A 15,254-nucleotide genomic window follows, 5' to 3' on the forward strand; every position below is an offset into this window, starting at 1 on the left:
AAATAAGAAAAAATCTATATAATTTATAAGATCCATGTCACACAGTGTGCTCGCTAATAAACACAGCTCGACTACGTTTATCCAGAAGTCTTAAATCAGACCGCTGTAGGAGCCTTACGAAGCCAAAATCCCTGTGAACAAATACTAAACAGGTGTTTGTGTGAGTTTCAGACCTGTGTGCTCGTATTTGTGTCGGAGGAGAGAGCTGCTCTTCTGGAAAGTTTTTTCACAAATGTCACAAGCGTAAAGGCCTTCGTCCGTCTTCTTCAGTCTCTTTCGGCCGGGCCCTCCTTCTCCATCGAAGCCTTCGTCAATCAGAGAAAGGTAGTCCAGAGCACCGCGGTTTAACACTTCACCCTGATGGCCAAACAGGACATTTGTTACAAGAAATAATGTGGAGTGTAATTTACAGCTTTTAAATATTCTATAGATTTTTCTTTTTGTTTGTGCATTCTAGATTTAATTCTGAGGTTCATGTTTGTACTCACCATCAGACCCTGTCTCTCCTGGTAGATCTTCTTCAGTGTTGCCTCTGCGTCTGCCTCCATCATGTACGCCATAGGAGAGAGAAAGCCGGGGCTGCCGGGTGACTGGCTGAATGGAATCGGTGTGATGCCGTCCGGTCCTGAAAGTCCGACACCGGGCTGGCTGAAGATGGGGAATCCATTATATAAGGAGGCTGGAAATACTGGAGCTCCGGCTCCACTGAAAACTGGGTGCTGGTGCAGTGGGAGATGCGAAGTTGGACTCGGTCTACCAGGCTGTGGGGTCCTGCGCTCTCGCCGCTCTCCTCTGCTTGAGAATCCATTGACAGCTTTGTTCCTCCCCCCGTGGCCTGAGAGCTGCTTGGGTATGGAGAGATCCAGAGGTTCGTGCTGTGTGGAGCAGAGAACGACACTTTCTTTCTGGGGCGAGCTGAGTTCAGGAGGACCGCTGGTGAGGTCGAGACAGGCCGGGGAGCTGAAACCTGAAGAGGGAACTCTTCGTCTACCACGAGGAGATGTTAGCTCAGGTGACTGCTGCATCAGCGGACCTGGACTGGCCTTTTCCTGGCTTGGCCAGTACACTCGTGAAGACAGGGCATCGTGGCAAGACAGCGGAGGGGAGTGCATGGCTACCAAAAGCTGTTGTGGCACAGAGTGCCAGCTGGGCTTGTGTAGCGGGGACCTGTTCCCAGAGAGGCCGTTCGTTGCTTCATTTGGTTTGTTCCTCTCTGGTTGGAGAGCAGGTCTGGGGAAGAACAAAGGTGGCGAGGAGTGGTCTTTCCTGTGAAATCCCTCAGGCACTTCTACGGCTTCTCTGTTGACCTTGCAGAGGTATCGCTCATGCTGCAGGAGCACGGCCACGTTGGGGAAAACCTGTGAACACCAGCGACATGTCACACCCTGAGCGCCTCTTTCAGCTTCACCCGATCGCACAAACTCTCTCTTCCTGTCGGGCTTCCTCTCAGGTCCTTCTCCATTGTGCAGCGTCTCATCTAAATCCCCTCCTTGTCTGTCCATTGCTTCCGTCTTTACATCTCTGTGCAGCATCTCCTGCAGCATCTGCTCAAATTTGGTCCCAGAGTGGAGATAAGGCAGCAGAGAGGTCCCTTTCAGCATACTTGCCCTCAGAGACAGCTCTGCCGTGGGGTCCCACAGCCGGGACAGGTCCGCCACAGTGGGGAAGCCTGGGGTGTTTTGATTGAGGTCCTGCAGTGAAAGCTGGTGAGGTTCTGCTGCCATTCGACCCAAAGACCTGCTATTGTCTTGATTTTGTAGAGCTAAAATGGAGCTCTTGTTAGTCCCGGTTCTACCCCCGCCAGCAGAGGGCGATGTTGGAAATGAGTGGTGGTAGGAGCTTTGGCTATGTCCGTTAAATGCCCCGCTGGCTCCTCCTGTGTTTCCCCCTCCCTGCCCTCCACCACTGAGGCACTTTTTGCTGCTCAAATGGGAGCTGTAGGAGCCGGAGTGGGAGAATCGCTTCTTGCAGTTGGAGCACTCGTACGGTTTCTCACCTGGAGGATGAGACACAGGCGGGGGCATTAATGAAAGTTGCGCTCGGTGTGGGTGTGTCTTTTACACATGATATTGTTGTCTACTTGGGAACTACTTTACCTTGTTTTCTGTCAACACATTGATTTGGGTACAATTTCAAAGTGTGTAATTTGTGTAATAAGTAAGGGTTAGTGATGCAGAGAAAACAAAAGCAAATTGACGGGTTAGTACAATTGTTTTGGTGTTTTCTTTTACCACTGTGGATGCGCAGATGCTCTTTGAGATGGTGTTTGTACTTGAACGCCTTCCCACATTGCAGACATTTGAACTTCCTGGTCTCCAGGCCTTGGTCCAAAGTCATGGCACTCTAGGACAACAGGACATTGTTATCAGTTGTTTTTTTTAATATTACTATATTACTATATTATACTATATTACTTATTATATTACTTATATTACTATATAAATATCACAGCAATGGTGTTTCTTTCATGTCACCTTGTCTTGTGCTTGGTTGTGAAGTGCAAGGTGCCGCTCCATATGCGACCTAAGGGTGGCAGTGTATCCACAGAGCGGACAGATCATGTGGCCCCCCTCCCTGTCCTCGCAGTATTTGACATGGTCCCTCAATGCAGCTCCTCGCTGATACAGCCTGTGGCAAAACGGACACGCCTGCTGGGTCCGGCCCGCATCTGGAATCCAGACAGAGGTGACATTTTATACGGGCATTTAAATTTTTACATTTTCATTAAATGTATCATCCCATCCATAACATACTGTTTATGGCTCTAACGGTGGAAAATGATGTGCAAATACTTTGAGGGGAGTTTTCACAAATTTGTACATTTTCCATATAAATATCAGGTTTTTTTGTGTGCACTTTTTGCATACTCAAAACTAGTTCAGCATGCATTTCAATTAGAATTTGGAGTGATTTCTGATGGATCTGCTAATACCTCGCAAAAAAAGTTTGTTATACGTATCAACCAGTGAATTACATCCACAATAAATGGAAAACAACAAAAAAACAATGTCAAAGACATAACTAACATGACTAAAGGAAGCAGAAGTAGGAGAACTATTAGTCACATGGCTGAAAGTGAACCAGATAATACTGACAATAAAGCAGATTCACAGCAAGGACACCTTTCCCATCCATGACCTTATTTAAGAGAAATGAATGGCAATGGAAGTTCTTGTTGAGGCACAATAAAACAACAATAAAACGTTGAATCAGGAGTATTTAAGCACAGAGAAGTAAACTGCACAGGGCCACAATACATGTTGAGAGACCGCTGGTGACTCACTAACAGCCAGTTTATATATAACCATGACAAATTGTATCATATATAAATTACTTTCACACAGGTTGTAATATGTAATCCATACACTAAAATGTGAGTAGCTGTAATATGACAATAACTTTTGGACATGAATACACAACAAATTTATGATGCTATGAATGCTAGACATTACCTGTATTGTCTCCAGCAAATATCTGTTTGCATTGACAAACTATGGCATATAACAATTCATATATACTTGAATTATTTAAGATAAAAAATTTACAATAACGTAAAGAGCAGATTCGTCAGAAACTGCGCATTGAGTTGGCAGCCTGAAATGTATGATAAGATAGAATTAACTTATCCCACATGAGGGAAATGTAACTGCTGTAGCAGCACCATTATAGATGATACAGTGAGTGAAAAGAAAACAAGAAAAATGAAGTACACAACGTTACACACTTACATTGACACTTATGGGCAGTTTTAGAAACAACAGTGAACCGAAAATGGCTGTTTTTGGACTGTGGGAGGAAACCAGAGTATCCAAAGAAAATCCATGACTTCACAGAGAGAGAGGATATTCTCATTGCAGGGCAAGAGTTCTAAGCTCTACATCACTGTGCAGGCTCATATAAATGATGAAGTTTCTTTTTGGAGTCAGTTACTGTTCTGTTTCCCGCCCCTGCGATTTTCTTTTTTTTTTTTTACCGTCCTGCAGCTATAAAATTATCACCCGTATTTGTTGATTTCCCAGGTTGCACTGCAGCTCCCACACATGAGCCTACCTGCTCCTTCAGGTGAGCAGTGCTGTGCGCCGGGCGACCAGATGGCAGGGGGCAGCTCCTCCTGCCGGCTCTCCGGGTGGTGCGAAGCCGAAGAGCCATTGTGGTTCAGGTGATCCAGGAGATCCACTGAGGTCGAGGCTTTTCTCAGCTGGGCCAGGATTTCATAGTGGGCAAGGTCATCAAGGGCATTCTGGGAGTCGGAGTTCTTACCTGGAGGACAGGCAAACAAATACTAATGAGCAATTTGCAGCTGAATAGAACCGCAGGCAAGAGTGTCAAAAGTCACGTTTGCATACAAATGGTACCAGTGTTGCTGCAAATGCATTCGTCTTTTTCACATGAAGGAATTTTAATTGAATTTATTCACTAGGCACAATGCATGTCAGTGCTGTTTGTTCTGCTCCCTGATGTGAAGAAAGAAGCGTTGTCAAAAAGTAATGCCTCCTTAATCTAACTTAATTATTGAACTGATTAACTCAAAAGTTGAACTTGTTTTCTGAAGTCATGAATTGTTGCATGTGAAAAACTAGACGACCCAGTTAAGACATCAGCAACATCCTGAGCCGTGGAGTCATGGGTCTGGAAGTGAACTTCAGAATTTTTTCCAAACTGGGGTTGATATTTGAGTTTGATGATGGCGCCAGTGTATTGAAAGTAATAGAGCGGCAGCTTTGCCGAGAGGATCCTTCGGGCTATAATCGATCAGACTGTTGCTTTGATCACTTCATTGACAAAGTTCTGGTGGCAGAAGACGCATTACTTTTGACACACCTCTTTTTTTTCTTCTTTTTTTTGATCTGCTGCTCAGGAATCAAATCAACACTTTGTGTGCGTTTGTGTGTGCGTGTGCGTGCGTGTGTGTGTGTGTGCAGTGTGGTTTGAGACTGTAAGGTGACACTATTCAACTAAATCTAATGGGTCTAAATTGTTTACATAGAGACTGACAGATGAAAAAAGAAAGTGAATTCAGAGGATCAGTGAGCCCGATATGAAACCAGATTGAGGAATTCTTCCTCGTTTGTGTCCTTCGGCGGCAGTGACAGGCAGACAGAGAGGGAAAGCCACAAATGTACATGAAGAGGAGCGGGCGCCTCCTATCACAACTCAAGCCAATCAGGGTTGCTTACAGCGACTTTGAGGAAGATTTTTCAAATGTTTGCAGATGTTGGCATATTTTGAGCTGTTTCTTTATGTGGTGGAGTGAAGAGCCCGTGTGGTTGAACGTTGTAAAAACTCAGCTTTGCCTTCATCAGGCACGGCCAAATCACACGAGGCGAGGGAGCTAAGTGATTGTTAGTAGGCAAGCCGCGTGAGCCTTTGATCTCTCCTAAATAAAAGGGAAAGCCTCACGTCGTGCAGCGCTGATTTCAGTACCGTAACGTCACCTCTTTGATGCATGGAAATATTGTGACATTGTGTGGGATGAGTTCTTTTGTCATGCTTTCAGAAGGCAACCCTTTTCAAAGAGAAGAGCGAAAAAAAGGGAACAGCTTGTAGGGAAGGCACGGTTTCACAAGGAGCCGATATGAAGGTGTATCTCGAGGGCTCAGGGAGGAATCATGAGTCTGGCTTTGTCTTGCGTCAGAAAAAAACACTACAAACTTGTTTACACATACAGAAGTGTCACACACAGATGCCCAAAATAAACATATTTCATTTTATATACACATTGCTTTTCGATTGTCTGGGCCAAGCCTTTGTTCTTTGGGAGGAATTGAAGAAAATGACTCACAGTACATCCTCGCTGGCTCCTGCTCTGCCTTGCAGTCAGTGGACGTGTAGGTGGCGTCTCCCTCGGCCTTTGGGCCCGACTCCACCCGGCCCCAGCAGTTCCTGCTGCCGGGGCTGACGCTGAGGGGCCGTCCGGCCTGAGCGGGGCTGCCAGGTTCGTCCGTCCCCTCGCTGAGCGTCAGGCTCGTCTTGTCCAGGCTCTCCTGGCAGTCCTGGGGCTCCAGGCTCCACAAGCCCACCTCATCCTCCCCTTCAGAGCCCAGGGAGTTCACTTGCTCAGCATCCACTGTGAGAGGAAAGGAAAAGACAGGGGTTGAGGCCAGCAGTCGATACGAGAGGAATCAAACGCACAAAATTCTCATTATTGATGTATGACTGAGAAATCCTATGTTTCATTTTCAGATGAAAGTCAAATATTACTAACATCTGTCTTTCATCTATGTTTATAATGATACATTTAATATTTTTGAGGTGTCAAAGTCAATAAATGCATTTTGAACCACTGCTCAGAGCCCATTGACATATGTTTCTTATAATTAAGATGGCATTGATTGAGGTGAGCTGAAGATTGTAACCAAACCACATACAATGCGACACCATTTAGAAAATCAACATACACAAGGAACTGAAATTAAATGGGCGAAAACACAGCAAGAAAATTTTTAAAAAGGGACTTATAAACTGTTTCAAGTACATTGATTAACTCAGTTCAGTCAATATCATTTTCCACTTATAGGCAATTTCATGTCGCCTTTAGTTTCTATAGGTCATAATTAAAAACAATCACCACACATTCGAATTAAAACATAAAAATAAAAATGCTAAGAGGTTTTAAATGTTAACAAAAAACTTCTTAGAGTCTTACAAACTAGCCAAAGCATCCGCATCTACAAATAATAGACAATAAATAAGATTTCATGAAGCCAACAATGATAAGAAGAAGAACGATTCAGTCTTTTCAAATAAAATCATTAAAAATGTGTTATGTCTGCGTGTAGCAGACGGGATGAAATAGTTGGAGTCACAATTTGTTCTTGTCAAGGTCAGAAACCACCACATTAACTGTGTTACTTTGGCTGTTTGACATTTAGTGTTTCTGTGCTGCCGCTCTGTAAGTGCGAGGAATTATATTGTCTTCCAGTGAAGCCGTACAATGTGTTTCTTATCATGAGATATTTCTAAAGGCTTTGTGGGGTTTTGATGTGCGGATTATAATCAATGCAAGCAAACGTAATTTCTGATCAATGTCCAAACAGAATAGTTTTACTCTGACTTTGCCTAAAACTAATGTGGCTGTTTCTAAAGCAGTTTCACAAACGTTAAAAAGCATACGATGCCCTTTTTGTTTCATTAGCAACTGATTTAAATTGCTGAACGTGTGTATTTATTACATTAATAAAAATTGTTGTGCTGAAGTTTTCTTTAAAGCACATAAAGCTGAAACAAACACATTTTGTACAACCGCTGGAAAACATTTTTTAGCAGTACGTTCTCTGTATGGCTTGTGCAAAGACAAATAGAAAGGAATGTGGTGCAACAGTAAAAAGAAAAATACATAACATATTGTGATTTTTAAAATGTTTCCCGTGTGCCTAGACTGAAGCTACACCGCAAGGGCGCATGAGTTTTTCCCATGGCAAAGACAATAAATGACAATCACAAACACATGCCTAGGATTTCAGGCTGCAGGCTCTTTTTTTTTTTTTTTTTTTTCCAAAGATTTTCTTTTTTTTTTTTTGAGGATGCTATGTTTTCTCCTTCACTGATTAGCAATATCTAATCACAAACCAAGTAAGTAATGACCATTTAAGAGCAGAAGCAAGTCATCAGGGAAAGCTCAACCACTGTGGAGGGGGAGCGAGGACTGTACCAACAGACATACATGATGAGTGCAGTATCTACATGAGATCCCAATACATTATCAGCATGTGTCATCGCGTCACTTAGTTTCCTTGCTCGCATTCTTTTCTTCGGCTCACATGGAGTGCTTCATTTGATTTTCACACCCCAAAAGAAAAAAAAAAAATTGCAGCACATTAAATCTGATAAAATAAAGATAATATGTAATCGTTAAAAGGTCAAAACAACACTCGGGCGCTGTTGACATGTTGTAATTTTTGCCTTAGTCATTCCAGCCTCACACTCACAGAGGCACCGCTGCTTGAGCAGCCCACTGGTGTGCGGGGGCAGCCCACACGCGCACACATCGAACATACTTGCGAGTCACGGTGTATAATACTTCTGATTAGTATGTGAGGTAATTTCAAAATGTAACACCTACACAAGTATCTGTTTGTATCAGCGAGTGGTGTATCCTGCCCCAGTTTCATTCCCCCCTCTGTATGAAGTGCACTCATGTGAGATTGTGATTCACCCTGTGGCCGGCCACCCATCGCATGCTTCATACAGAGCTGCTCCGCTGACTCGGGGCGGGAATGACTTGCTCTTATTGGGGGTGAAATTGGTCATCAAATGCGCTTTATGGCAGCAAGCAGTTCGGAAAGGTTGAGGTCGACCTCGCAGCCCCGCAGGAGATTCCTGGGATGATAGGACAAAAATTTTGAAAAAGAAAATCTGGTCTGGATAAGCATAAAATTGGCTCTAATTTTCTCTCCCGTGACAGTGAGTGACACTGAGTTTGCATGTGCTGCCATTAAAGCACACTGAGCCGGAATGGCTTTCATTATCTGGCCTGCTGATTTATTTATTTGGAAAGGAATTGCATCCTTTAAATTGGCCTTATTTTTTCTGCTGTGGCTCAATCTTTAAACCGCACTGGGTTTTTTTTTTTAATTGCCTGCAGGCATCGTAAAGGTACGGAGGGGCTTTGAAAAGGGACAGAACTCAGCGTTTCGAGAAGAGTGTAGGTATTCTGGAGTCCATACAACATGAGACAACACAGCTGAAAACTGTACACTGCTCTGGTGCATGCACTTGAGGGTCTGTGGGAAGACCGTGACTCATATCCAGAGAGGACTGAACCAAGCTGTGCTGCATCATGCTTGACGATGTCGATCTTCTCGAGGCTGTTTGAGATAGTTTTGACAACAACAGATCAAACAGAGCCGCTCTATTTTAATCTGTCTGCCACTTTCCCCGCCTGAGAGTGGCTGAGTATCTGAAAGATTGCCAGTCGGCTTACCAGAGACAAGTCAACTCTCCTTCTCTGTCTCTCTAGAAGCTTGGGGGTACCAGGAATGCTGAATTTAAACTTGAGAATACAAATTAAAATTTTTCCAATGTGGCCTGTGTCTAATGACTCATGGTTCTCATCGAGAATGCAGAAATCGATGACCAATAGTAGTTATCTTGTTATTTCCACTGGTGAGTCGGTTCCCAAGTTTGGGACCAGAAGAGTTTGCACAATCATATTGACAAACACACACAACCAAGACAAACACACACACCCTAACATCTCTCATGCTCACAGCGGGGCAGAGGTTGCTTCAGTGCTCGTCTCCGTCGGCTCTGTTTATGTACCCGGGGGCATCTACTCACTGTACAGCAACACGCTAAACTGTAGTTTATTTTATGATGCACACATGCGATCCGGTATTGGCTCAGTAATTATGTGGCTAAATGGCAAGCATGCAATAATTACCTTGAAATTACCTTGTTTGTTTCTTTTGGTTTTAAAAGGCAGCAAACAAGGCCAGGCCCAATTTACCACGCTGTGTTACAGTTCCCGTCCTGGTGATTTTTTACAATCTTGGGCCGTTACAAAAAAGCCGGGATAATGATATCATACTGTTAGTGATATTTAACAAGCTGGGGGCTTCCTTTTTTTTTCCAGGCAGTGCACATCAAGCAATAGCAGTAATTGAAGATACTTCTATCTTTCTCCAAATAATACTTAAAAAGATAAAACAAATATATACCATATGTTTACTTCGTTAACACTATAGTATTTTCTATAAATTTGAATACATTTGTAATATGGGTACATCATAAGTGGGCAACGTTAATCAACATCAGATGATATACCAAAGTGTCAAATTGTAACATTTTCACCATTTATGAGAATTGGAGAAACAAACTTAACATAAAAAGCTGACTGGCTATGAATTAGGGATATTCATTCAAAATGCACGCTTTTGATAGTTTCAACCTTAAAGAAAATTCAGTTTTTACAATATTTGAGAAATAATTCCATCTGAAATGGAGTTAATTGACTCTCCTTACAGCGCTTTTATCTAAATACCTCCGAGGCCACAAAAAGTGAGATTGGAGTTTGAAGCGACGCACGCCTAGACTATCAGATATCTATGTCTTGTCGTGGGTGCCAAACATGTGGCCCGCAGGCCAACAGCAGCCCGCAAGAGGGTGAAATCCAGCCTGCAGGATGAAGCCTTGTACAAAAATGACAAAAGAGAACTAAAGTTTAAATGATTAAAAAAAGGTGAAAGTTGTTTGAGGCATTACCAAGAGGCCTTCGTCTAAATGGCATAATGTTAAATTTCTATTGATTTTTCCAGTTAAAATGAAAGTTTTTCAGGTTCTGTAAAAAAAAAAAAGGTTGTTTTTTTGCTATTTTCGACATTATTATGCTCATCTTACTGGATTGGTCGACTATAGGTCAAATTGCGCTTCTTGTTTTCCTCGTATGAAGCTAGAGTGGCACTCGGGAGTTTGATTTGTGCTTTTACATTACAACATGCATATTATTAAAATCACCTTAAACATTAACTTTTGACTTAAATCAAATTGAATAAAATTGAAATTTGAGAAGCAACCATTTTCCTCCATCACACCTTTTCTTCTTTTTTTTTAACACACAAAATATGAATAAATGACAGGTAGATTCATATTGATATTAATGTTTAACAATGCATTTAACAATTGCATAAAAATGTAATATGACACAGGAAGACTGCAGGGATATCTGATGCATTTAGTACCTGTGCATGTAGACAATAAAACGGTCAGAAAGAAGATAATGTTCAGTCAACAGAAGACACAGACCCATGCCTTAAAAAAAAAAACTTTTGTGAATGAGCTCTTGATTAAACATGTATTTCTGATTTTAAAAGACAATCATATAAAAATATTTAGCATGTATAAAAAAAACCAATACATGGAGCTACAATTGAGGTGGTTTCACAGGTGTTAGAAGACACTCATAACTTGCTGCTTTGAACTCAATAAAGTACCACAGTAGCGTCACGGACGCCCTTGTGCAAAAGTAAACACGAGCAGAAAGATGCGTGTCGCCTGGATTTACAGTACCTATGAGAGCAGTTCAGAGACGAGGGAGATCCGTGTTCGTCAGTTCGGAGCTGTGTCGACGGCGAGATCATATCTTTAAATGTGCTGCTGAAATAAATGATGCCAATTGTATAGAAAAAATACCCCAAAAAAACCTGCTATCTGTATGACAGATGCCTGACATTTCGTACAATGAGTCAGGGGAAGGACCGCAAACAAGAACAAACACCTCCCACCTGATCTCGCTCATCTTCAACTCACTCTCTCTGTGTCTCTCAAGGAAATGATTTCAGGACTTGGAACCTGCTCAGGTTTGGTTTCTTTTATCTTGAGAGTAATACCTATTTGTGGAAAAAGTAACTGGGCAATGTGAAAAGTAAGACACATATCGATTTTTTTTTCGCCATTGGACCGTGTTTAATTTTCTCAACTGGAAATGGGGCGCTGAATTTTCCCCAACGCAGTTCCCTCATTTTGGAACACAAGTGTAATTTCAGTTTTTCCAAATGCTTTATGGATTATATCACAAAGGGTGACAGCAAATTGAGGATTAAATGCTTTAAATTACATGTTAACCAACAGGAATGGTGGCGATGTAATGCTGTGCTGCACTTTTACAGCATTTCTGTGGCCGTTGAGGAGGAAGTGCAAACATTCTTGTCTAATGATGGTGAAAATACCCGCAAACACATTGATATGAAAGTTTAAGTTTAGTTCAAATTGATTGCAGTTCTTCCTCAGATGGCAAAGAGCCAGAATTTTCCCTTTTTTAAGTTTTTTTTTTTGTTTTGTTTTGTTTTTTGTGTGTGTGATTGGAAAGGACGTCCAGTTAGGAAAATGAGGCACTTTGAAGAGATGCTTAGATGCAATGTGTGGTACTGCAAGGGATTTCTTTTTTTTTTTCTTCTTCTTCTTCTTCTTCTTCTTCTTCTTCTTCTTCTTCTTCTTCTTCTTCTTCTTCTTCTTCTTCTTCTTCTTCTTCTTCTCAATTGCAGTGTGTTTGGCACACTGCTCTGTGGTGCGTGTGTGTTGCAGAAAGGAGGTAACAACAGTGCGTGGAGGAACACGGCAGAGCATGAACTGCGCTAAAAGAAAGTAAGAAAGGAGGGAGAGACGAGAGGACAGGCAGGGGAGTGAGGAATTTAAGAGACACAGTCAGAAAACAACAGTGTCCGTGGCACGAATTCTCCAACTGTGAGAAACACGTTATGGAGGGAAATTCCCCCAACACACACACACACACACACACACCCACATACACACATACACACACACACGCACGCACACACACACACACACACACACACCCACATACACACATACACACACACACGCACGCACACACACACGCACACACATTTGGGTATAGAGAAAAGTTGAAAAACAAACAAACGTGACTTGTGGGCAAAAACAGGGAGCACGAGCAGCTTGTTGCAGCAGAGGTCCACAACATGATCAAAGCAAAGGAATACGCAGCATTAAGATCATGTGTGCATGTGTGTGTTTCTGCGCAGAGCTCCAAGAGAATCGGAGCTCCACTTCAGAGATATATAGAGAAGTGGGAGCCCGACGCAGTGCCACAGCAGCAAAAGTCACGGCTCCATGCCTTCAGATGTCCCCGCTCATTAGGAGACACCACCCTGTCAGAGTGTTTAAACCCCGGCCACAGAATGTGCAGCCGAGGGGGCAACATCTGCACTCTGAAAGGCACCGAGGAGCAAACACGGCAATCAGCCCCGAGAAGTAAACAGAAAGCTAATTTCCCCATATTGATTAAGGCAGAGGGCCCCACAAACTGAAGCTTCAGTGGACTTTGCTGTTCGTTGCGTTGACAAAGACACCGTGTTGAAACTATTCTGCCTTTGTTCGGTGCAACTTTTAATGATTCTGCTCAATTAGGGCCCTTGTGACAAGAAAAAAAAAAAAAAGAAAGAACAGAATCGCTTTTGGCATTTTATTAGCTTCAAAGCCACAGTGACATTCACTGATACTCACAAAGTTGATTTGTCAACAAGTTTTGTTCTTAGTGTGTCTGCGCTGGTGTTAGTTTCATTATTCACACACAGGCTCCCAGTACGATTTCAGAGGATGCTCAGCAAATCAAAGTATAGGCCCTGAAAGACGACTGCAACATGCTGTGTGCTGTTATATGTGTGTGTGTGTGTGTGTCTGCTCTGGGAGGACTTTGAAAATTGATTGATATCAGCATTACTGATCTGTTATTCTCTCTCTATATGCCACATCACTGTAGCGAAAACACAGCCGCACATGCTTAGTGGAAACCAGCTCTGATGTGAGTACACCAACCGAACAAATTAAAGCAGCAATTAAAAAAAAAAAAAACACAACAACTGCAAAACCACCAGACAGTTAACAAAGCAGTGACTTACAGTCTGTATGTTGCAGTCGTTCACTTTTAATCTTTCCCGCTTTAAACATGTAATAAATCTGATCTCCTCCTACTCACTCCGCTCATGCGTGCCGCACATCTTTGTTCGGCTTCGGCATTAACGAGGCACGTGTATAGTGGCTTTATGTGTGTGGTAACAGTTCTTGGTATCATGCAACTGTGCACATTCTCCTAAGATACAAACACACAATGGATGAGTCAGATTCAGAAACAGGTCAGACGAAGTTGGGGCAATCCCACCTCTAAGGTGTGTGTGAAGCAGGGAGAACCGTGTGGCTCATATAGACGAAGCACTGGAGATGTAGCATGAAGAGAGAAAGAGAAGGGAAACACTCCACATCTCGTCTTGAAGATTCCTGCCCAAGCGACATATTCTTAGACTGTGGTGAGTCAACTCTACACATCCACAATATATTTTTGTAGCCTGTAATGATGTTAACTGAAGCACAGAGCTGACAGTTGCCTCAACGGGAACCTCAAAATGCGTAGCTTTACGTTCCTCACAGGTACTTTCAAAGGGAAGTGTGACAGGTTTAGAACATTATCATCTTATCTTGTATTGCTGATAATGGCAACTCTTGGTACGCAGCCATGTCTTTTTCATATATTGTGCGGAGGAGACTTTGTGTTGCTTTAAGATCTGCTTTTTAGCTTTGGGTTTAACGTTGATAAACCGACGCAAGCCACACGGGGTTAAAATACAATAATTATTTCCCATTTGTCTGTTAGTCTGTCCCCCAAGATGTCCCATACGGTACCAAACCACCCAGCAATATAAATTTTACGTTAGCCAGATATATAAAAGAAAAACTGACGAAAAACTGATGAAAAACTACTCAACTAAACAGTGGCGAGCCGCTCTGCCACTAACATGTGTAACAAACGTCCATTAATAATAAAAACACACAGCAATAAGTTTTTCTATTTACTAAAAACAGGACAAGGTGCAGAACGCAGATGTGGTTTTCTGTCTCCTTCCTTTGAAAGTTTCCTGTGTGCTGCAATGCGTTTGCTACCATGTTTACCTGTCCTGTCGGCCACCACAGAACTAGAAAAAAAAAAAACAACAACGCTTTTTCACCTTGATTGACACCAACTGTTTCCTTAAAGCAAATGAATGTGGGTTTCTGTCTGGGTGAGTTTTTGAACATTGCAGGCACCTGCAAAGAAATTCGGATTTCTGGCATCAGAAAAAGATTATAGTTGCTTGCAATTCAAATAACTTTTTGTTTTTGTTTTTAAGCTTTATATATACGCTTTTGTTTAGTTTTTTGTAAATGACGATATTTCTTAAAGCGGTACTGGACATTACACCATTTGTAACTCGTGTAAGATTTCCGCACTTAATGGAAATCTTGAAAATGGACAGTCGGCTCAGACTTTACCAACATTGTGTTTTATCCGTTTTATATTATATTTGATGGTATATACTGACTGTCAACACAAAACTAGAGCAAGACATATGAGAAACACATACTAAAAGCTCCTTTAGGCCTTCTTTCTTGCCACTCACACATCGAACGTGAACGAGGACTGTATTACTTTTAATGGATATTCAGGGAGATTTTGTTTTTCATTTTTAGGATATCTAAACTATTTGTGGCTGCGGTCAACTTTTAATCAAGTAGAAGTGTAATATATTCATGTCTATTTTTTTCATAATTTTAAAGAACCACTGAAATTAGTTTTTTAAAAATCCAGAAATATTCTACAATAACAACGTTGACTTACAAGTCTACTAATAAGTGGCTCATAACTGGTTGACATTGAATATTGCTGCATGTTTCAATATCTGATTTCAATTATTTTCCTTGTTTTCTTATTTTGAAGGTGAAAAAGAAAACCCCAACAAAACAAA

The 15,254-nt window shown here is 42.1% G+C and overlaps 1 protein-coding gene across 1 annotated transcript in view; it reads right to left on the reverse strand.

Moving 5' to 3' along the window:
- Positions 1-15,254, reverse strand: part of LOC308108730 (zinc finger E-box-binding homeobox 2) — a 30,824-nt gene that overhangs the window by 3,130 nt on the left and 12,440 nt on the right. The window contains exons 2-7 of the mRNA XM_080461910.1: positions 5,783-6,067; positions 4,051-4,260; positions 2,475-2,668; positions 2,232-2,343; positions 489-1,996; positions 174-357 (exon numbers count right to left, since the gene is read on the reverse strand). Of these exons, the coding sequence (XP_080318036.1) occupies positions 174-357; positions 489-1,996; positions 2,232-2,343; positions 2,475-2,668; positions 4,051-4,260; positions 5,783-6,067 (2,493 nt within the window). The remainder of the gene's footprint in view (positions 1-173; positions 358-488; positions 1,997-2,231; positions 2,344-2,474; positions 2,669-4,050; positions 4,261-5,782; positions 6,068-15,254) is intronic.

This window comes from Lipophrys pholis, assembly GCF_963383615.2.
Source record: "Lipophrys pholis genome assembly, chromosome: 4".
NCBI lineage: Eukaryota > Metazoa > Chordata > Actinopteri > Blenniiformes > Blenniidae > Lipophrys > Lipophrys pholis.